Below are 23,336 nucleotides of genomic sequence, written 5' to 3'. Positions count from 1 at the left end.
TTTTGATATTAACATGGGGATAGCAAGCTCATTAGATCAATGTTCTTGAAGATGTGGAATGATACACTGCAATGCATTCTTATAACAGCAGTGCCCTTGCATACAAGTTAAATAAATTCATACAGGGCTTTTGCACTAAATGGGCAATACAATTTTGATCAATAGTCTCCATCCTATCCAATCTTTTCTCATAGCTGCAATTTTTATACCCTGGCAACATTCCTGTAAATCTCCTTTGTACCTTCTCCAGAGCAACTATGTCCTTCTTGTTATGTGGCAACCAGAACTGTACACAAAATTTCAGCTGTGGCCTAACCAGTTTTATACAGTTCCATTATTACATCCCTGCTTTTGCATTCAGTACCTCACCCAATAAAGGAAACCATTCCATACGCTTCCTTTGCCACATTATCTACCTGCCCTGCCACCTTCAAGGACTCGTGGACGTGCAACTCCAGGGTCTCTCACTTCTTCTACTCTTCCAAATAACTTCCCAAGCTTTGCTTGCAATTCCCAAATGCATTACCTGACACTTCTCTGGACTGAATTCCATGTGCCACTTTTCCGCCAATCCAACAGAACCATTGATAGGATTCTGCAGACCACAGCTATTCTTTTCACTGTCAACTACATGGCCAATTTTTGCATCATCTGAAAATTTCCCACTCACGTCTCCCACATTTAAGTCCAAATCATTAATGTATACAACAAACAGCAAGGGACCCAGCACTGAACCCTGTGGAATGCCACAGGAAACCCTTTCCGTTTGCAAAAATCAATCACTACCCTTTGTTCCCTGTCGCTGAGCCACATTCCTCTGTATCCCAAGAACCTTTACTTTTCTGACCAGTCTGCCATGTGGGACTTCGTCAAATGCCTTACCAAAATACATGCAGCCAACATCTAATGTACTACCGTCATCAATCTTCCTCAAAAAATGTGATTACATTAGCAAGACACTACCTTTCCCGTACAAATCCACGCTGACTATCCCTGATTAATCAGTTCCTTTCTAAGTGACAGTTTATTTAATCTCTCAGAATTGATTCAAACAATTTGCCCACCACCGAAGTCAGACTGACTGGCCTATAATTATTTGGCCCATCTCTCTTACCCTTTTTAAATAATGGTACTGCAGCCTGATGGGTATTCGTAAAGGCGACAGCAAAGCCTAATGGTTAAAAGAGCTAACTCTGGATCAGGCTAAGGACTGTGGGAGCATCAAGGCTGCAGGGGTCTGCAGTGAACAGGACGTGCAGCCAGGGAGTGAGCATATGAGCTGATTGGATGGTAGCTGATTGAACACAGATCCTTGTGTGTCGTACTCCTGAGAGAATTACGACCCCACCGAGTGAGCACCGACTACCAAAGAGAAAATGCTGGAAAATCTCAGCAGGTCTGGCAGCATCTGTAGGGAGAGAAAAGAGCTAATGTTTTGGGTCCAGATGACTGTCAAAGCTGGTGAGCGCGACTCTTGTGCACCCGTGACCAGAAAAGGCATTGATTGATTAGTGTTGGCCTATGAGTACGTGACTGGAAGCATGAGCAAGATCTGTATAAAAAATAAGAGAGATAAAGAAACTTCTGAAGCCATAACCTGCAGGAATAATCATTGGAAGAAGCTGCGTCCTGGGTCCGGGACTCAGAAAGGGCATTAGGAAAACAAAGAGGTAGTCTGATCACTTCGCCTCTTAACAGGTGGTAGTTAGATCCAAGCCGTGAATTTTGACGCCTTTTGTGGAACAGAGTCTGAAACTGTGTGTAACAGAGCTTCTGGTGCCCTGTATAGTGGTCTTTTGATGCTTTTGTGGTAACTTGGTACGGTACAACAAAGGAGATTGTTGTACGATAAGTTGAGAATTTACATGTTTTGTCTGTAATACTAGTTGACTCAAGTTTAAGGTACAACAGTAGAATGTTCACAGACCACCAATAATCTGATATCTCGTCCATATCTAGTAGGGATAGGAAGACAATCTTCAGAACATCTGGTATTTCCCTCCTGCTTTTCTATAACAGCCTGGGATACAATTTATCCGGTTCTGATGATTTATCCACCTTCAAGGATGTCAATCCCTCCAGTACATCCTCTCTCACTATGCCTATTGCATCTAATATTTCACACACCTCCTCTTGAACTAGAATATCTGCATCATCCCTCTCCTTAGTCAAGACAGAGGCAAAGTACGCATTGAAACCCTGCCCACATCTTCAGCATCAGCGCACAAGTTGCCATGCACATCTCTGATAGACCCTACCCTTTCCTTAATATTCTCTTGCTCTTAAAATACTGATACAATATCTTTAGGTTTTTGATTTTACCTGCTAATATTTTACCTGTAGCTTCTATACTCCATCTCTACAGTATTAAGTTTGTTGTGATTATCACAAGCTTTCTTTTTACCGCCCTTTTTCTTTATGGGATCATGTCTACACTGTGCCTGTCGAACCTTGCTTTTGAATGCCTTCTATTGGTCTGTCACATATACCCCTTCAAGTAGCTGTAACCAGCCACTTTTGCCAGATCATCTCTCAGCTTTGTAAAATTTGTCTTTCCCTAATTTACTTTTACTCCTGTTCCAACAGGGGCTGGTTTAGCACAGGGCTAAATCGCTGGCTTTTAAAGCAGACCAAGGCAGGCCAGCAGTATGGTTCCATTCCCGTACCAGCCTCCCCGAACAGGTGCCGGAATGTGGCGACTAGGGGCTTTTCACAGTAACTTCATTTGAAGCTTACTTGTGACAATAAGCGATTTTCATTTTTTTTTTCATTTCATCGTTATCCTGTTCTATAACTTTCCTAACTCTAACTGCATTATGGTCTCTATTCCCTCTTGCCCAACTTCATTTTCTATCATTAAATCTAGATTTGCACTCCCGCTCGTTGGACTTGTTACATGCTGGCTAAAATAGGTTCTTTTGGATACAGTTCAGTACACTGTTCAATTCCTAGTTTATATTAGGGTAGTTGAAGTTCCCAACTATTATTGCCCTTTTTTTTGCACTGAGCTATTATGAGGTCACAGAGGGATCAGACGACCAAGTAAAGGAATGGAATTAGTAAATAGGGAATGAGGTTTGTGGTAGGGATTGAAGACAATGAGGTCAGTTTTTCCAATGTTTAATTAGAGGAAATTCTGGCTAATCCAAGACTGAATGTTGGTTTCACAACACAAAGGCTGATAATTATCTGAAGAGAAATATTTGCAGGCCTACAAGGAAAAGGCAGGGAAGTGGGAATAGGAGAGTTGCTCTTGCAGCAAGCCAGCACAGATACAATGGGACTGAATGGCTTCCTTCAGTACTGCATTCAATGTAAGATTCAGTAGAGGAGTGGAGATATGTGGTTGTTAGGAAGAGCTAGGTGCTGGTAGCATTCATTTGGAACATGACTCTAAAATCAGGTTATGCTGCCAAGAGGATGCATGTTGATGAGAAACAGGTGTCAAGGCTAGATGGGGATTGGGGGGAGGAGGCGGGGAAGAGGAAGGTGGTCTAGAGGCAAGGTGTTTGGTGTGGGGGGGTGGATGGTTTAGAGAAGCCACTGCAGGAGATTCTTTGCTTACAACCACAAAGGTAATACAACCACAAAGGTAATACAACCACAAAAGGTAATACAACCACAAAAGGTAATACAACCACAAAGGTAATACAACCACAAACGATAATACAACCACAAAAGGTATTACAACCACAAAGGTAAGAGTGGAAGTTGCCAATGTAAGATTCATACAGCTGAGCAATAGAGCATAGATCGTTGTTTGATACCTGCATAACTGAAAATGAAAGAGAAAAATGTTTTGTGTGGCAACACAAAGCAGGTGATATACCTGCTTATACGTTATTACAATTGTGGAGCAGAGTCAGGCTCAAGTTATGTACTTTGCCATTAACTGACAAGATTTTTAAAAAGCATTACTCACGGGTTTAAAGGGCTGGTACCTACACCCTTCTGGCATAATCAAGACTTTAAGCTGAGCAGGCATCACTCGGGCTGGGTTCTCCAATAACTGGCTGCTTGGCTCTGGCTCCTTTTTCTTTTCTTTCTCTTTGTCTTCATCCTTTTTCTCAGTCTCTTCCTAAAGATGAGAAAAATCAGTGAAATTAACATATAGCCATATTTAGATGATCAATTAAGTTAATCAAGCCATATTTGGATATCATTTTAACATTAGTTTGATCTTGTTCAAAAGCAATGAAACATTAATAAATCATGAAGCAGTGTGTACTCAGTTTGTACTTACGACATCCATTTTTTCTTCCTCTTTTTCCTTTCCCTTCTCTTTTTCCTTCTCCTTCTCCTTCTTCTTTGCTTTGGCAGTGATTGACAGGACAGCTGTGGAAACCTGAGAGTTTAACAGATTACAACTCTTCAGACCAAGCCTAAAATCACAGAACTAGAAAATTGAACAGAAATGCTTCTCAAATTTTAGAATGAGGATTCTAGGTTAAACTACCAGATGACAACAGAAACAATAGCAAACAACCGGTAACCTATAAGCACGGTAGCATTGTGGACAGCACAATTGCTTCACAGCTCCAGGGTCCCATGTTCGATTCCCGGCTTGGGTCACTGTCTGTGCGGAGTCTGCATATTCTCCCCGTGTCTGCGTGGGTTTCCTCCGGGTGCTCCGGTTTCCTCCCACAGTCCAAAGATGTGCAGGGTAGGTGGATTGGCCATGCTAAATTGCCCTTAGTGTCCAAAATTTCCCTTAGTGTTGGGTGGGGCTACTGTGTTATGGGGATAGGATGGAGGTGTGGACCTTGGTAGGGTGCTCTTTCCAAGAGCCGGTGCAGACTCGATGGGCCGAATGGCCTCCTTCTGCACTGTAATTTCTATGATAATCTAAGCTATCAAAGTTATCTATTTCATAACTATCCTTCAAAAAATAAACAAGGGCAAAACTGAACAAGCACCCGTGCACATATTAAATTGTCGAGCTGCTGATACTTTGAACAGAAATACTTGATATAATAACAATCTTTATTAGTGTGACAAATAGGCTTACATTAACACTGCAGTGAAGTTACTGTGAAAGTCCCCTAGTCGCCACACTCTGGCGCCTGTTCGGGTACGCTGAGGGAGAATTTAGAATGTCCAATTCACCTAACAAACACGTCTTTCAGGACTTGTGGGGGGAAACCGGAGCACCCTGAGGAAACCCACGCAGACACGGGGAGAACGTGCAGACTCCACACAGACAGTGACCCAAACCGGGAATCGAACCTGGTCCCTGGCGCTATGAAGCAAGAGGGCTATGAAATTTGGGGAAAATACATAAACAGAATGCAAGATTTTAATGCAAGAGAGGAACAAGAATATGAAAAAACAAGAATACTTAAATCTCTATGATCAAGTTGATCTTCAATCCACCTTTAATAATACATTTGGGTTACAGACATTTGCCCTTCATCTTTATTTGAATGACAATGCCATATGAAGCAGACCTTTTCTTTTTCTTTCTCTTTCGGAACCTCCAGAGGAGCAGGGTAGGCAAATGTCGATGGCTTACAATTTGACCGGTACTGGACTTTTGGCATCTGTGAACAAAGAATATCATACACATGTTCAGAAAGATTTAAACAAGTCCCAAGAAATAAGGTTAGAATTCACTTTTTAATACTTTGGAACAACTGTGTGTCTCAGTTCATTTGTTTGAAGGAAAAAGACAGACTTACATTTATATAGCACCTTCCATGACCTCCCGTCTCTACAGCCAATTAAGCTTATCTTTAATGTAGCTGTTATTTAATTTAAGAAAATGACTAGGTGATCTATTTTAGGGACTGATTGGGAGAAGAATAATGGACAGGATGCCACTTCAACTTCCCGGTTCTTCCTCATATAGTCATGGAATTTTTTACATCCATCTGAGGACGCATAAACTGCACCTAGAATAGCATCTTATCCAAATGATGCCACCTCACACAGAACAGAGCCTCTCAGTATCTGCCTAGATGATGTGCTCAAATCTTGGGAGTGAGAGTTGAACCTACAACCTTCTGATTCAGAGTTGAGGGTACAATCACCGAGCTACAGATGACATGAATGGATATTTAACTATCCACTTCTCTACCACTTGCCCTTCTATTGTATATCATAATACAAACATCACAGAGTTGCATTTTCTACTCTTAAATTACATAACTTTCTGCTGAAGCTTCCATTAAGAACTGAAGACTGAAGAACTTGGATTACTTTCTGTTTCAGATGGTAGTTGTTGAAGTTATAAATTTCAAGGTACAATCTTGGTCTACTTTCACTCATTTAATAATGTGCTCAACATTCATTCTCTTTCGGAGAGGAGCAGTTGCTTTTTACTTTCTTTTCTGGTTGGCAACTAACACATGCTGTCAACAAACTGACTTGTTGCCTTTCATCCGTTCTCGTTCTGAATGTTGCCTGCACTATGAACCATCTTTCTCCGCTGCCCTCACTGTCTGACCTCTTTAAAATCTGACCCTCAACTCAACATGGTGAAGTGGTCAGCAACTAAAAGTAGGGTAAATAAAATCAAAATATTGTGGATGCTTGAAATCTGAAACAGAAGTCTAAAACAAAAAATGCTGGAAAAACTCAGCCAGTCAGGCAGCAGCTGTGGAGAGAGAAACAGAGTTAATGTTTTGAGTCCATTTGACTCTTCTTCAGGTCTACTAGAAGTAGGGAATTGCTTGTTGAGGCTCTGCCGTCAGCAACGAAAGTCTTGACTGAAGTAAATATAAATGACTCAACAGTCCCAGAGGACCAGAAGTTGCTTGCCCTTTTGAGAACTGACTGGTGGCAATTTAATCTGAGGGAATTGAATGCGTGCTGTTGGCGCCGCTCCGCATCACAAACCAGCCGTCCAGCCAACTGAACTAAACAACCCCCTACTTGACCGATGTGCCACCTAGAGCGTTACACGAGATGGGCAAGTTCAACAGGAACTCTGAAAATAGCTGGTCAACTTTGATGGTTTCACTAGTTCATAATTGACTCAGCTGCAGAAAACATGACAAAACAGCCATTCCATGCCCGGGTAAGCATGCTGCCTGCCGAATTGCAACAGATGGAACATTGGTCTGTTGAGACAGGACTTCACCATCCTTCCCCCGGAATAAAAATACATAAACAAGTACATTATGCAGTGTTAAAACATTTCACTCTATCACATCAGATGTGGTGATAATCAAATAGAACTTCTGATACCATTCCCACCAACACAATCACATCACATTTTGACTCTTGATAAAACAAATCCCAAAAGGCATATGGTGTAGCAAGGAGTTAAAAAAATAATACATCAAATCAAGTTACCTTGAGATCCTTGTTAAGCCCAATGACGGCAGTTGGAGTGAAGGCCAGGGACAAAAAATGTGAATGAGGGAACCAGAACCAGAACTGGGTAAACACCAGCACCCCTACCACTGAGGGCATGTGGGTGTGTCCTGTCCGTGACTGGAGTGAAATGGTCATGTTGCGGCCACCTATCAAAATAGAAGGGAATAAAAAGTGTTAGATTTCCATATGATGCCTTCAAGTAAAATTATTCATTTGAATGGGGGGAGCAATGGCATAGTGGTATTGTCGCTGGACTACAAATTCAGAGACTGGGGGTAATGGGAACCTGGGTTCAAATCCTATCACGGCAGATGTTGAAATTTGAATTCAATGAAAATCTAAGCCTAAAGATGAGCATGAAACCTTTGTCCATTGTCATTAAAAAAAATACTATCTGTTCACTAATGTCCTTTAATTGTCCAGACAACAATGCCCACATCCCATGAATGAAGTTTAAAAAAGCAAAGCAGAGTGATAGTATTGACACACAAGTGGGCCTTTTCATATCAAAATGTTCAGGTCAGGCAGGCATATTCCGTACAGCTTTGATACATCAGGACAAGCTTAATCTGTGAAAATGTGGTGCAGTGCAGTGCTGCTTCCAATATGGCATCTTAGACTTTAAACTAGCTTCAGCAGATCCTGGACCCTAGACTACAACAATTTTCACAGTTGGTTCTTTTCCATAAATCCCTCATTTTCATTGATATACTTCTGTATTTTTGAACAACTTTCAAATGAATCACTTTTTCACCCTTTCACGATCTCTACATAGTGTGTCAAAAGTGGCTAGCACTGCTGCCTACGATGCTGAGGACCCTGGTTCGATCCTGGCCTCGGGTCACTGTCAGTGTGGAATTTGCATATTCTCCCTGTACCAGCGTGGTTTTCATCCCCACAACCCAAAGATGTGCAGAGTAGGTGGATTGGCCACAATAAATTGCTCCTTAATTTCTTTTTAAAAAGATTCAACTCAGGTGATTTCATGCCAGCACGAATTCAAATAGATACGTAGAAGACAAACAGATTTAGCTACTAAAGTTGCCATCAACTTCAAACAATATCATTAGCTGAATCGCCCATTAAGAACTACATAATTCCAACCTTGAATATCAACAGATTGACTGATTGGTATTATTTAACTGAAGTTGCAAGTCCTCAAAAGCCTTCTGAAGCAACTCAAATTGAACAAACATATTTTGGTGATCCTTGCAATGACCATTAGCTTCAATCAAATTTCTTTTCACTTCTTTCAGAACATAGAATTCTTGATGTGTGTGTGTAGGATCAAGGGGTGGCAGGATATTCTGACAAGCAGATCATTTTACGGAGTTTGCAGACAGTTGATCACAGCAGCAAATGAAATGAAAAAATGAAATGAAAATCGCTTGTCACGAGTAGGCTTCAATGAAGTTACTGTGAAAAGCCCCTAGTCGCCACATTCCGGCACCTGTTCGGGGAGGCTGGTACGGGAATGCAAGCAAGCCTAGTGGCTGTTCGCCACTGAGGGGAATTAAGACATCTTCCAGAAAGAGACATTAATCTCGCAGTTGATTTGCCCTCTCAGATGGATGCAAAAGATCCGAAGGTACTATTCAGGGAATTTAGGAGATTTCCACCATCCTGGCAAACAATTATCCCTCAGTCAAAACCCAAAGCAGATTATTTGGTCACCGTTTGTCGAGCTGACTATGTGCAAATTAGCAGCAGTGCTTTCTATACTGCAAGTCACTTCATTTTTGAGCACCACCGCAGTTTGTGAAAGGTGCCAAGTAAGACTTATTTTCAGTCACAGAGATCTTGGAAAGATTTTTTTCTCAGGGGCGGATTCAGCGTTGTGAGGTTGAAAAGGGGTAGGAGACACATAAATGTTGATAAATTCAAGAAAATGATCAAAGCGACCTTGTCAGTGATTGGCACAATGGGAGCACAGAGGCCACATGAGATGGGAAATCGAGAGATGGGAGTGAAATTGAAGACTTTATGGGAGAGAGATTAAGGGGGGAGCAACGGGCAGGGAAATCAGGAGCGAAGGCAAGGTATCAAGACAGATTTAGATCAGCAAAGGTGAGCTATTGCTCAGTGCAGAGGCTGAGGGAGGAATATCGCAACCATATTTTACTTAGAAACTGAATGTTGGGAGGAGGGTGGGAGAATGGATGCAAAAGAGAAGTGACAGGGTTGTAACAAGATGAGAAAGCTTCAGTAAGAAGCAAGATGTCATGAGCCATGAGTTAAGTTTCCATCAAAGCCATGAAGTCAATGCAATCATACATGGAAAAATCACAGATAGCAAGTGCCTTATTCATTAATGAATGGATATTCCAGAGGAAAATGGAAAGGGGGCAGTAATTGTTGTTTTGTTGACAGCCCAAGGGACAGTAGTGGGTAAGGTGAATAGAATGAGAAACACAAGCAACACAGTTGCCTAGTGGGCACAAACATCAGTGAGAGGATGAGACAGTTTTAAAAAATATATATTTTTATTCAAATTTTTTACATATTTTGAACAAACCCCCCTCTTACAGAAATAAGAAAAAACAAACACAAACATCTTATAGCTATGTCACGTATTCCCCCAATATACAAGCCCCCCATTAAACAATAATAAACACTGTAGTAAACACAAAGTAACCCCCCCCCCCCCCCGCCCCGCCTGCTGCTGCTGCTGACCACCTCCTAACGCTCCGCTAGAAAGTCTAGGAACTGTTGCCACCGCCTGAAGAACCCTTGCACAGATCCTCTAAAGGCAAATTTTACCCTCTCCAATTTAATGAACCCTGCCATGTTGCTGATCCAGGCTTCAACGCTTGGGGGCCTCGCATCCTTCCACTGTAGCAGAATCCTCCACCGGGCGACCAGAGACGCAAAGGCTAGAATACCGGCCTCTTTCGCCTCCTGCACTCCCGGCTCGTCCAATACCCCAAATAGTGCGAGCTCCCAACTCGGCTTAACCTGAGTGTTTACCACCTTAGACACTGTCCTCGCAACGCCCCTCCAGAACCCATCTGGCGCTGGGCACGCCCAGAACACGTGGGCGTGATTTGCTGGGCTCCCCGAACACCACACACACCTGTCTTCTACTCCAAAAAACCGACCCAGCCTTGCCCCAGTCATGTGCGCCCTGTGCAGAACCTTAAATTGTATCAGGCTAAACCTGGCGCAAGAGGAGGAAGAATCTACCCTACCCAGGGTGTCCGCCCACGTACCCTCGTCTATCTCCTCCTCCCATTTACCTTTCAGCTCCTCCACCGAGGCCTCCTCCTCCTCCTGCATCTCCTGGTAGATCGCCGAGACCTTGCCTTCTCCAACCCACACCCCCGAGAGCACCCTATCCTGGATCCTACGTGCTGGCAGCAGCGGAAATTCCCTCACCTGCCGTCTTACAAACGCCCTTACCTGCACGTACCTGAAGGCATTTTCAGGGGGGAGCCCGAATTTTTCCTCCAATGCCCCAAGGCTCGCAAACGTCCCATCTATAAACAGGTCCCCCGTCCTTCTAATACCTGCCCTATGCCAGCTCAGGAACCCCCCATCCCCAATGATTTTTGGGAAATTGGAACCGGTTCTGGGGACGGTGGGACCATTACAAATCGGATGGTCTACACCTGGGCAGGACTGGAACCAATGTCCTAGGGGGTGCTTTTGATAACACTGCTGGGAAGCTTTTAAACTAATGTGGCAGGGGGATGGGAACCAGATTAGGAAGTTAGAGGTCAGTAAATGAGGCAGCAACTAAAGCCAGTAAGGTACTCGATAATAAATTCAATGTGACTAAGGGGAAGAGAAGACAGGGAAGAGATGATGAACACAAAGGGACAGGTGGTCTGATGCATTTGTTTTAATGCGAGAAGTGTAGCAGGTAAGGCAGATGAACTTAGGGCTTGGATTAATACCTGGGAATATGATGTTATTGGTATTACGCAGACTTGGTTGAGGGAAGGGCAAGACTGGCAACTAAATATCCCAGGGTATAGATGCTTCAGGAAGGATAGAGAGGGAGGTAAAAGGGGTGGAGGAGTTGCATTACTGATCAGAGATATATCACAGCTGTGATTAAGGAGGGCACGATGGAGGATTCGAACACTGAGGCAATATGGGTAGAGCTAAGAAATAGGAAGGGTGTAGTAACATTGTTGGGACTTTACTACAGGCCTCCCAAAAGTGAGCGTCAAGTAGAGGTACAACTACGTAGACAGATTATGGAAAGATGTAGGAGCAATAGGGTGGTCGTGATGGGAGATTTTAACTTCCCCAACATTGAATGGGACTCATGTAGTGTTGGAGGCACAGATGGAGCAGAATTTGTAAGGAGCATCCAGGAGAGCCTTTTAGAGCAGTATGTAAATAGTCCAACTCGGGAAGGGGCCATACTGGACCTGGTATTGGGGAATGATCACGGCCAGGTGGTTAAAGTTTCAGTCGGTGATTACTTTGGGAATAGCGATCACAATTCCGTAAGTTTTAGAATACTTTTTTTTTTTTAAATTTTATTCTCCTCCTTTTTCACATTTTCTCCCACATTTACATCCATCAACAATGAACAATAATCAGCAAGATATGTCAGTCCCCATAATAACAACGATCCCATCTACCCACCAACCCCCAAACCTCAACCCGCATGTTTACAGAAACAAATGGCAAAAAGGAATCAGGGATTACCCGTAGTCACCCTTAATCTTACACAGCTCTCCCCCACCGCAGGTCTCCAGCTTCTCCTGTCCACTGCCTCTTGTAAAACTCCTCCTCCCAACCTTGGTTCCTTCCCCCCAACTTTCCACCCTGGCTAGACCACTCGGACCCTGTTCTGCCAGGCTCCGATGGCCGCAGCCCCTCCCCCCACCTCACTCCCGTTCACTGGCCGGCTTAAACCGGCCAGCGTGGAGGCCCCCACCCGGGTCCCTTTCCCACTTGCCCGGCCCTAGGAAAGCCCAAAGATCCCCTTTTAGCACACAAACCCCACATATCCACCTACACCCCAAAGAACTCTCATTTCAACTGAAAGTCCCGTCCCTTCCCTTGTCCAAATAAATACCACATTGGCTCCTTTAATCTCTACACCCGCGCGCAGTGATACAAAAAAGAAGTCAATACAGTCATGAGGTTACATCGGCACATGGCCATTCCTCAGTTTGTCAGTTCTGCCACAGTCCTTCTGCTTTCGCAAACTCCTCCGCTGCTTCCGCCGTTCCAAAATAAAAGTCCCTGAGCTTGTAAGTCACCCTCAGCTTCGCTGGATATACAATGCCGCACCGCACCGTGCTAATGTACAGTGCCCTCTTCACCCGGTTGAAGGCAGCCCGCCGCCTTGCCAGCTCCACCGTAAAGTCCTGGTATACACGTATACCAGCTCCAGCCCACTGCACCACCCGCTTCTGCTTGGCCCAGCTCAAGACCTTCTCCTTCACCCTGTACCTACGGAAGCACAGAGTCACTGCCCTTGGCGGCTCACTCGCCTTTGGTATAGGCCTCCACGACCGATGAGCCCGATCCAGTTCATATCGGGAGGGATCCTCCCCCTCCCCCAATAATTTTGCCAGCATCGCGGCAAAGTACTCAGTTGGCTTCGGTCCTTCAACTCCTTCGGGCAGCCCCACAGTCCTCAAATTCTGTCGCCTGGATCTGTTTTCCATTTTTCCTCGCAGATCCTGGTTAGTATCCATCACCTTCCGCATCTCTTCCCCCATCGAGGCAAATTGATCACCGTGCTGCAATAGCATCTCCTCCACTTCCTTCAGCGCCTCCCCTTGCTCTCGCACCTCCGCCACTGCGCTCGCCACCTCCGTCCTCATCGGGGAAACCGCCTCCTCCACAAGCACACTCAAAACCTCCCTCATCTTCTTCCTCACCGTCTCCACGCATTTCGCAATCTGCGCCAACTGCTTTTCAAATTCCGCAGCCATCACCGTAGTTATTTCTTCAGCCGTAAGCAGTGCGGCCTTCCCTGGTGCTCCAGTCTCCAATTTTCCTGGTGACCCCGCGGTGACCTTTCCACCCCCCGACGGACCTCCAGCTGTTTTTTTTCGGCCGTTTTCTTGCTCACCCTCAACATTTTTCTTTTTTCCTCCTGTGTCTCCACTGTGCCTTCTCCCTTCTTCTGCCGACTCCGCGGACCCTGGGACCGGCTTAAAGCCCTGAAAATGCCGTTGCCGACCGGGAGCCCTCCATTGTGCGGCCGCCTCCTGCCCGCCGTCACCGGAAGCGCAAGTTTTAGAATACTAATGGACAAAGACGAGAGTGGTCTTAAAGAGTGAGTGCTAAATTGGGGAAAGGCCAAGTATAACAAAATTCAGCAGGAGCTAGGGAATGTGGATTGGGAGCAGCTCTTTAAGGGTAAATCCACATTTGAAATGTGGGAGTCTTTTAAGGAAAGGTTGATTAGAGTGCAGGACAGACTCTTCCCTGTGAAAATGAGGGCTAGAAATGGCAAGACTAGGGAACCATGGATGACGGGTGGAATTGTGAGACTAGCTAAGATGAAAAAGGAAGCATACATAAGATCTAGGCGACTTAAATCCGACTTAAATTGGCCGGGGCATTGAGTATAAGAATTGGCAAGTCATGTTGCAGCTGTATAGAACCTTAGTTAGGCCACACTTGGAGTATAGTGTTCAATTCTGGTCGCCACACTACCAGAAGGATGTGGAGGCTTTAGAGAGGGTGCAGAAGAGATTTACCAGAATGTTGCCTGGTATGGAGGGCATAAGCTATGAGGAGCGATTGAATAAACTCGGTTTGTTCTCACTGGAACGAAGGAGGTTGAGGGGCGACCTGATAGAGGTATACAAAATTATGAGGGGCATAGACAGAGTGGATAGTCAGAGGCTTTTCCCCAGGGTAGAGGGGTCAATTACTAGGGGGCATAGGTTTAAGGTGAGAGGGGCAAAGTTTAGAGTAGATGTACGAGGCAAGTTTTTTACGCAGAGGGTAGTGGGTGCCTGGAACTCACTACCGGAGGAGGTAGTGGAGGCAGGGACGATAGGGACATTTAAGGGGCATCTTGACAAATATATGAATAGGATGGGAATAGAAGGATACGGACCCAGGAAGTGTAGAAGATTGTAGTTTAGTCGGGCAGTATGGTCGGCGCGGGCTTGGAGGGCCGAAGGGCCTGTTCCTGTGCTGTACATTTCTTTGTTCTTTGTTCTTTGTTCTTTGAAGCTTTGGAGGAATATCGGGAAAGTGGGACAAATCTCAAACGCGCAATAAAGGCGGCTAAAAGGGGTCATGAAATATCTTTGGCTAACAGGGTTAAGGAAAATCCCAAAGCCTTTTATTCGTATATAAGGAGCAAGAGGGTAACTAGAGAAAGGATTGGCCCACTCAAAGACAATAGAGGGAATTTATGCGTGGAGTCAGAGGAAATGGGTGAGATTCTTAATGAGTACTTTGCGTCAGTATTCACCAAGGAGAGGGACATGACGGATGTTGAGGCTAAGGATGGATATTTAAATACTCTAGGTCAAGTCGGCAGAAGGAAGGGGGAAGTATTGGGTATTCTAAAAGGCATTAAGGTGGACAAGTCCCCAGGTCCGGATGGGATCTATCCCAGGTTACTGAGGGAAGCGAGGGACGAAATAGCTGGGGCCTTAACAGATATCTTTGCAGCATCCATGAGCACGGGTGAGGTCCCGGAGGACTGGAGAATTGCTAATGTTGTCCCTTTGTTTAAGAAGGGTAGCAGGGATAATCCAGGGAATTATAGACCTGTGAGCTTGACATCAGTGGTAGGTAAACTGTTGGAGAAGATACTGAGGGATAGGATCTATTCACATTTGGAAGAAAATAGACTTATCAGTGATAGGCAGCATGGTTCTGTGCAGGGAAGGTCGTGTCTTACAAACCCTAATAGAATTCTTTGAGGAAGTGACAAAGTTAATTGATGAGGGAAGGGCTGTAGATGTCATATACATGGACTTCAGTAAGGCGTTTGATAAAGTTTCCCATGGCAGGCTGATGGAAAAAGTGAAGTCGTATGGGTTTCAGGGTGTACTAGCTAGATGGATAAAGAACTGGCTGGGCAACAGGAGACAGAGAGTAGTGGTGGAAGGGAGTGTCTCAAAATGGAAAACGGTGACTAGTGGTGTTCCACAGGGATCCGTGCTCAGACCACTGTTGTTTGTGATATACATAAATGATCTGGACGTAGGTATAGGTGGTCTGATTAGCAAGTTTGCAGATGATACTAAGATTGGTGGAGTTGCAGAAAACGAGGAGGACTGTCAGGGAATACAGCAAAATATAAATAGATTGGAGAATTGGGCAGAGAAATGGCAGATGGAGTTCAATCCAGGCAAATGCGAGATGATGCATTTTGGAAGATCTAATTAAAGAGCGGACTATACGGTCAATGGAAGAGTCCTGGGGAAAATTGATGTACAGAGAGATCTGGGAGTTCAGGTCCATTGTACTCTGAAGGTGGCAACGCAGATCGGTAGAGTGGTCAAGAAGGCATACAGCATGCTTGCCTTCATCGGAAGGGGTATTGAGTACAAGAGTCGGCAGGTCATGTTACAGTTGTATAGGACTTTGGTTAGGCCACATTTGGAATACTGCATGCAGTTCTGGTCGCCACATTACCAGAAGGATGTGAATGCTTTAGAGAGTGTGCAGAGGAGGTTCACCAGGATGTTGCCTGGTATGGAGGGTGCTAGCTATGAAGAAAGGTTGAGTAGACTAGGATTATTTTCGTTGGAAAGACGGAGGTTGAGGGGGGACCTGGTTGAGGTCTACAAAATTATGAGAGGTATGGACAGGGTGGATAGCAACAAGCTTTTTCCAAGAGTGGGGGTGTCAATTACAAGGGGTCACGATTTCAAGGTGAGAGGGGGAAAGTTTAAGGGAAATGTGTGTGGAATGTTTTTTACGCAGAGGGTGGTGGGTGCCTGGAACGCTTTGCCAGCGGAGGTGGTAGAGGCGGGCACAATAGCATCATTTAAGATGCATCTAGACAGATACATGAACGGGCAGGGAACAAAGGGAAGTAGATCCTTGGAAAATAGGTGACAGGTTTAGATAAAGGATCTGGATAGGCGCAGGCTGGGAGGGCTGAAGCGCCTGTTCCTGTGCTGTAATTTTCTTTGGTCCATCCATTCTCCTGGGACAAACCGATGGTTCTCTCGGATCGGGGACCACACCGAAGCCTCTGCCTCCCCCCTGTGGCGTCTCCACTGCCCCCAAATTTTGAGGGTCGCCGCCACCACTGGACTCGTGGTGTACCTTGTCGGCGGGAGCGGCAGTGATGCCGTCACCAGCGCTCTCAGGCCCGTGCCCACACAGGACGCCATCTCCAGCCTCTTCCACGCCGCCCCCTCCCCCTCCATTACCCACTTGCGTATTATCACCACATTGGCAGCCCAGTAGTACCCACACAGATTAGGCAACGCTAGCCCTCCTCTGTCCCTGCTCTGTTCCAGAAACACCCTTCTCACCCTCGGGGTCTTTTACGCCCATACAAACACTATGATGCTCCTGCTGACCCGCTTAAAAAAGGCCTTAGGGATCAGGATGGGGAGGCACTGGAATATAAAAAGGAACTTTGGGAGCAACGTCATCTTCACCGACTGTACCTTACCCGCCAGGGAGAGTGGCAGCATATCCCACCTTTTAAACTCTGCTCCACCAGCCTCGTCAAGTTGAGCTTGTGTAGGGCCCCCCAGCTCCTGGCCACCTGGATCCCTAGTTACCGAAAACTCCCTTCCGCCCTCTTCAGTGGAAGCTCGTCTATCCCCCTTCCCTGGTCCCCTGGGTGTATCACAAATAGCTCACCCTTCCCCATGTTGAGCTTATACCCGGAAAAGTCTCCAAATTCCCTGAGGATCTGCGTCACCTCCGGGAACCACTATCTCCACTTCCCCCTCCACTGCAGGCATCATGATTACATTTAGGAGCCTCCGCACATTGATGTTTAGCTGCCTTCCCTTCACGAAACCAGTCTGGACCTCGTGGATCACCCCCGGAACACAATCCTCAATTCTGGTAGCCAACACCTTCGCACCCACGTTGAGGAGCAAGATTGGCCTATACGACTCACACTGTAAAGGGTCCTTGTCCCGCTTCAAGATCAGCGCCCTGGACATGGTCGGAGGTAGGGCCCCCCCCTCCTTCGCCTCATTGAAAGTCCTCACTAGTAGTGGGCTCAACAGGTCCATATACTTCCTGTAAAATTCCACCGGGAACCCACCTGGCCCCGGTGCCTTCCCCGCCTGCATACTCCCCAGCCCCTTAGTCAGCTCCTCCAGCCCTACCGGTGCCCCAAGCCCCGCCACCTGCCCCTCCTCTACCCTCGGGAACCTCAGCCAGGCCAGACAACGACGCATCCCCCCCCATCTTCATCGGGGGCTCAGACCTATACAGCCCCTCATAGAAGTCTCTATATACCCCATTTATCCCCACTGCACTCCGCACCGTGTTCCCCCCTTTATCCATAACTCCCCCAATCTCCCTCGCCGCCTCCCGCCTCTGAAGCTGGTGTGCCAGCATCCGGCTAGCCTTCTCCCCGTATTCATACATTGCCCCTTGCGCCTTCGTCTACTGCACTTCTGCCTTCTTGGTAGTCAACAGGTCGAACTCGGCCTGGAGGTTTTGTTGCTCCTTGAGTAGTCCCTCCTCGGGACCTCTGCATACCTCCTATCTACCCTTAAACTCTCCCCCACCAACCTCTCCCTCCTCTCCTTGTGGGCCCTAGTGGAGATTAGCTCTCCCCTAATCACCGCCTTTGGCACCTTCCAGACCACCCCTACCTGCACCTCCCCATTATCGTTCACCTCTAGGTATCTTTCAATGCACCCCCAGATCCGCTCGCTCACCTCCTCACCCACCAGCAAACCCACCTCCAGGCGCCACAGCGGGCGCTGGTCCCTCTCCTCCCCTAGCTCGAGCTCCACCCAGTGCAGGGCATGGTCTGAGATGGCTATGGCCGAATACTCTGTGTCCCCCACCCTCGGGATCAGCACGCTGCTCAAAACAAAGAAGTCAATCCGGGAGTAGGCTTTATGGATGTGGGAAATGAAAGAGAATTCCCTGGACCCCGGCCTAACAAACCTCCATGGGTCCACTCCTCCCATCTGGTCCATAAACCCCCTCAACACCTTGGCCGCCGCCGGCCTCTTACCCGTCCTGGATCTAAAGCTGTCCAATGCTGGATCCAATACCGTATTAAACTCCCCCCCACAATTATCAAGCTCCCTGCCTCCAGGTCCGGAATCCGGCCCTACATGCGCCGCATATATCCGGCATCGTCCCAATTCGGGGCATACACATTCACCAAGACCACCCGCATCCCCTGCAGCTTACCTACCTCCATTGTCTGCCACGATGCTCAGCGCCTCAAACGACACCCACTTCCCCACCCAAATCACCACCCCTCGATTCTTTGCGTCCAACCCAGAGTGGAAAACCTGCCCTACCCACCCCTTTCTCAGCCTAACTTGGTCTGCTACCCTCAAATGCGTCTCCTGGAGCATGACCACATCTGCCTTCAGTCCCTTCAGGTGCGCGAACACGTGGGCCCTCTTGACCGGCACGTTCAGGCCTCTCACATTCCAAGTTATCAGCCGGATCAGGGGGCTGCCCCACCCCTCCTCCCTGCCGATTAGCCATCTCTCTTTCTAGGCCAGCCGCGTGCCCGCGCCTCCCACACTTTCCGTTCCCCACAGCGGCAGACCCCCGCCCCGACTCTCCCTTCAGGCTCCAGCTCCCCTTTGGCCAATGCAGCAGCAACCTAATTCCCCCCCCCCCCCTCAGCTAGGTGCCCCCCTAGCTGCGCTGCTCCCCCCATAGCACTCCCGTAAGTCAGCTGACTCCTGATGACCCCGGCTGCTCCCGCCACTCCATCGACCCCCCCAGTGAGAGAATCTCCCCCCCCCCACCCCCTCCTGTCCATCAGCGGGCTCTCCTCTCCAGCACCACCCCTCCCCCTGACCCCGCCCCTTCCTTCTCTAGTGCGAGAGAAAAACCCGCGCTTTCCACCAAACCGGCCCCATCCCCTCAGGCGCAGCTCCCTTTCGCGGCCTGATCCCAGCTCCCCCACCTCGGGCCTCCCCTCTCCCCTCCCCCCAATGGGGCCCCCTCCTCCAACCACCGACACCCACACTCTCTCCAAACCCCCACTACGAACCATTTCACCCTACCCCACCCAGCACCCAAAAAGAAAACAGTACCAAACAGAACAGAACATCCCCCCAAAACACAACAATCACATCAATCCCCTCGCAACCGACCCTCAATCCGAGTCAAACTTTTCGGCCTGGATAAAGGTCCACGCCTCCTCCGGCGTCTCGAATTAGTGGTGGCGGTCCTTGAAGCGACCCACAGTCGCGCCGGCTGCAACATTCCAAATTTCACCCCCTTCCGATGCAGAGCTGTCTTAGCCCGATTGTACCTGGCCCTCTTCTTGGCCACCTCCGCGCACCTGTCCTGGTAAATCTGGACGTCTGCATTCTCCCACCTGCTGCTCCGCTCCTTCTTTGCCCACCTTAGGACACACTCCATGTCCACGAAGCGGTGGAACCGCACCAGCACCGCCCGCGGCAGCTCGTTGGGCTTGGGCCTCCTCGCCAGGACTTGGTGGGCCCCCTCCAGCTCCAGGGGCCCCGGGAAGGCCCCCGCGCCCATCAACGTATTCAACATCGTGACCACGTTATGCTCCAACATCCGACCCGTCCACTCCCTCCGGGAGACCCAGAATCCGCAGGTTCTTCCTCCTCGACCGGTTCTTCATGTCCTCGAACTTCTCCTGCCATTTCTTATGCATCGCCTCGTGCGCCTCTACCTTCACTGCCAGGCCCAAGATCTCGTCCTCGTTCTCTGAGGCCTTTTGCCACACCTCCCGGATCGCCGCCCCTTGGGCCTTCAGGGTCTCGAGCAGCTTGTCTATCGAAGCCTTCATCGGCTCCAACAGCTCTGCCTTCAATCCGTGAAGCAGCGCTGGAGAAACTCCTGCTGTTCCTGTGACCACGCTGCCTGGTCTCCACCCGCCGCCATCTTAATTTTCTCCCTCGCACTTTTCGCTGCTCCAAAACTACTTTTTTCACCGCTCCACTCCTGGTCCAATCCATACAGTGCCGGCGAAATGTTACTATCACCTTCCCACACTGGGAACCGTCGAACAAATGCCACCGGGGGCCCTAAAAAGAGCCCAAAAGTCAGTTTCTGTCGAGAGCTGCCGAACGTGCGACTTAGCTCCGCATAGCCGCAACCGGAAGTCAGGATGAGACAGTTGAAGTTGCTGCTTGTAAGGGGGTAGCAAAGGGTGCCTTTGGAAAATGCCGAGAGAGGGAGAGAAAGAGAGAAGAATAGGGTAGCTGTTGACTTATCTAAGGATAATGTGTCTGCAAGTGGAGGCAAGTAGCAAGGCAAGCAATAGTGAAATTCTTTTGAGTCTTTATGAATTGCTTAAAACCAATAAATGCCATTATCAAGTCGATGAAAAGGCACCCACATACAAGTGATAAATTCCAGTGCAAATTCTAGTGACAGGCATTGCCACTCCTACAGATCGGGAAAATATAGATAATTATCTGTACATTTTTAATGTTTTAGTGAAATTAGAGAAATTATAGAATAGACAAACAGTGGCCCAAATGTTGCTCTCAGTGGTGAATGAACTGAAATCCATGTTCACCACTCACTAACAGCTGCCTACAGTTTTGTGGACTTGTCAAAGGAAATTTCTTGTAATCCAGCATTTGTTCCAACAAGACAAGCGTTACTGGGGATGTGTGGAGGCTCTTTGACCAAGTCGGCTGAAGAACTCACACTGAGATACAAAGCACAATTTCCTTCTCAGGCCAGGAAATGGACAATGGACTATTTTTGGACTCTAAATCTACCCCTGGGTGGGGTGGGAGGCGGTTGGGAGGCAGGAGGCAGTGAGGGTGAAGAACAATGTCCTGTTTCCGGAGGGTGGCAGTAGGCCACTTTTAGACCAAGCACGTCTGGATTGAGGTGATGGGAGACCGTGGAACAGAGCAGTGTGGTTCAGAGGAACTGGTTCCAATATCGGAAAGAGGTTCAATATCCTTATTTGTTCTGGTATGGTGAATGTCCTGCCAGGCCCTCAAGACATACGTCTGGCTATTCAACCTCTAGGAGACACTGCAGCTGAGAAGTCGGAGGACGCAAAGTGCTCCTGAACACACGGGGAAATTGGGCCCAGGCAAGTTCTGGCTCTCAACAAGGCTCAGAGCAAAAGCGTAATTGAAGACCTGCCACTTGGAGATGCTTATGAAATAGACATTGATTATGGAGACCAACAGTGCCTATCTCTCTCTCGCCCTTGTCGAATAAATGGGCTCACCATGCCCACAAAAAGGTCAAGGCTGGAGGAATTACTTTTTTATGCATCGTCACCATGGAAATCGCTAGGATGACTTCTCATGAGCAAATTAGGAAAGAAGAGTTGTATCCTCGAAGAGGGTGGATAGAACCTGGAATGTGTAGATTAAGGGAGTGCATTGTACTGCAGCCCATCTGAATACATTCCAAAGACTCAGCTGCATTGGGAAGTCTCTGCTCTCAAAAGACAAATTCTCATGATCTCATGACTCCCAGACCCAAAGACCGATTCCTGCAATGGGTCAAGCGCTGCCAGAGCACACCTCAGAGAAGGCATCATCACACCATGCCTGTGCACCAGCTTAAATACACTCACCTCAGTGGGTCCCACCAAGCAGATAGATAGATTGGCACTGTGTGATTAGCTGATTAGCATATCACAAATGTACAGGAAGAGCTTGGAGGACAAGTACACTGCTCCTCAGCTGGATGCAGGTGCAGGTCCTCAGGAATTACAGGAAAGGAGGATCTACCAAGACCAGCAGCAACAGCTGCACTCTCACATGTCAGTGCTGCCTTAGGCAATGCAGAGTCACGTACTGAGAATGAGGCTCATTCAGCTCATGTGTGCCATCATTGCTCAGGGTTTTTAAGCACATGAATGACTAATCTCATGGAAAGCCATATATGCAGTAGCACTCCACTCGCTGGCGGCGGGATACTTTGCTCCCGCGCTGTCAATGGGAATTCTCATTGAAGCTACCCCAGGCCAGCATGAAACCCTGGTGAGGTGTGCTGCCAGCAGGACTAGAGAATCCCGCCGCCAATGAACAGCCGGAGAATTTTGGTCTATGTAACCTTGACTTGTACAGGGGCAAGTAGCCATCTTTTCAAGAATTGTCTCCCAGAATCCATCTATGGAGTTTGAGGGAGGAATTAAGGTGGGTAAAGGATGAAGGAGTCAGGACAGGTGCCAGGAAAGGAAGTGGGCACATGGAGCAAACCATGGTGGTTGCAGAAGAGTTGAACATTGAAGAATGGAGGCCTTTCCTGTTGATAAATCGGATTGGAAAGTCAGATGGTGTCTTGATGGCCACATGAGCGCAATCAATGAAGTCCTGTATGTGGGATATCCAGTGATGGGAGGCAAAACCCATTGCCTTCTGTGTCTGCAAGGCTGGGTTCTTCTGGTAAATAGAGTATCAGCAATCTGCAAGATGCAGTGGACTGCAATAGTTTGCAGGTTGCCAAGAAGGTCCGCAGCCTATCCTTCACAGGATCTAGAGGCAAATAAATTCAGGGTCACAGTGGCTTTGACAGTTACTGGCAGGGCATAGTGACCATTTCTGAGATGTCAGGTCTTCTGTGACAAGGGTACATATGGCCATCTGCCTGAACAGTAATCGTCTCCTGCAGCACTGGTCTTTGGCCATGTCAAGGCAGCTCCAGCTTCAATGGAATGGCCTATGCAGAGAGTACGGCCTCCCTTGCCTTCCTGCCTTTTGTTCCTTTTCTCTGTCCTCTTGGTGACCAGGTTGGTGTCCCTCCTGCAGAGGATGTTGCACCTCATCACCACAGGGCCAGAAATCTGAGATTTGTGCTTCCATTATCAGCTGCTGCCTTCCTTCTGCTCAGTTGGCTTCCCAACTCAGAAGTCCTGGACCCTCATCTTAGATCTCTGCTATACCAGGAGGGTGACAATCCCCTGCACTATTTGAGTGCTTACTTGCCACTCTTCC

General features: G+C 47.5%; 1 protein-coding gene across 1 annotated transcript in view; it reads right to left on the bottom strand.

The window, feature by feature from the left end:
- Nucleotides 1–23,336, bottom strand: part of psmd1 (proteasome 26S subunit, non-ATPase 1) — a 164,178-nt gene that overhangs the window by 7,717 nt on the left and 133,125 nt on the right. The window contains exons 20-23 of the mRNA XM_072474177.1: nucleotides 7,297–7,466; nucleotides 5,448–5,540; nucleotides 4,244–4,345; nucleotides 3,923–4,078 (exon numbers count right to left, since the gene is read on the bottom strand). Of these exons, the coding sequence (XP_072330278.1) occupies nucleotides 3,923–4,078; nucleotides 4,244–4,345; nucleotides 5,448–5,540; nucleotides 7,297–7,466 (521 nt within the window). The remainder of the gene's footprint in view (nucleotides 1–3,922; nucleotides 4,079–4,243; nucleotides 4,346–5,447; nucleotides 5,541–7,296; nucleotides 7,467–23,336) is intronic.

The sequence above is a fragment of the Scyliorhinus torazame genome, chromosome 14, assembly GCF_047496885.1.
Source record: "Scyliorhinus torazame isolate Kashiwa2021f chromosome 14, sScyTor2.1, whole genome shotgun sequence".
Classification (NCBI taxonomy): domain Eukaryota; kingdom Metazoa; phylum Chordata; class Chondrichthyes; order Carcharhiniformes; family Scyliorhinidae; genus Scyliorhinus; species Scyliorhinus torazame.
The sequence above is the reverse complement of the archived record's forward strand: the minus strand, read 5'-3'. Positions and strand labels throughout refer to the sequence as shown.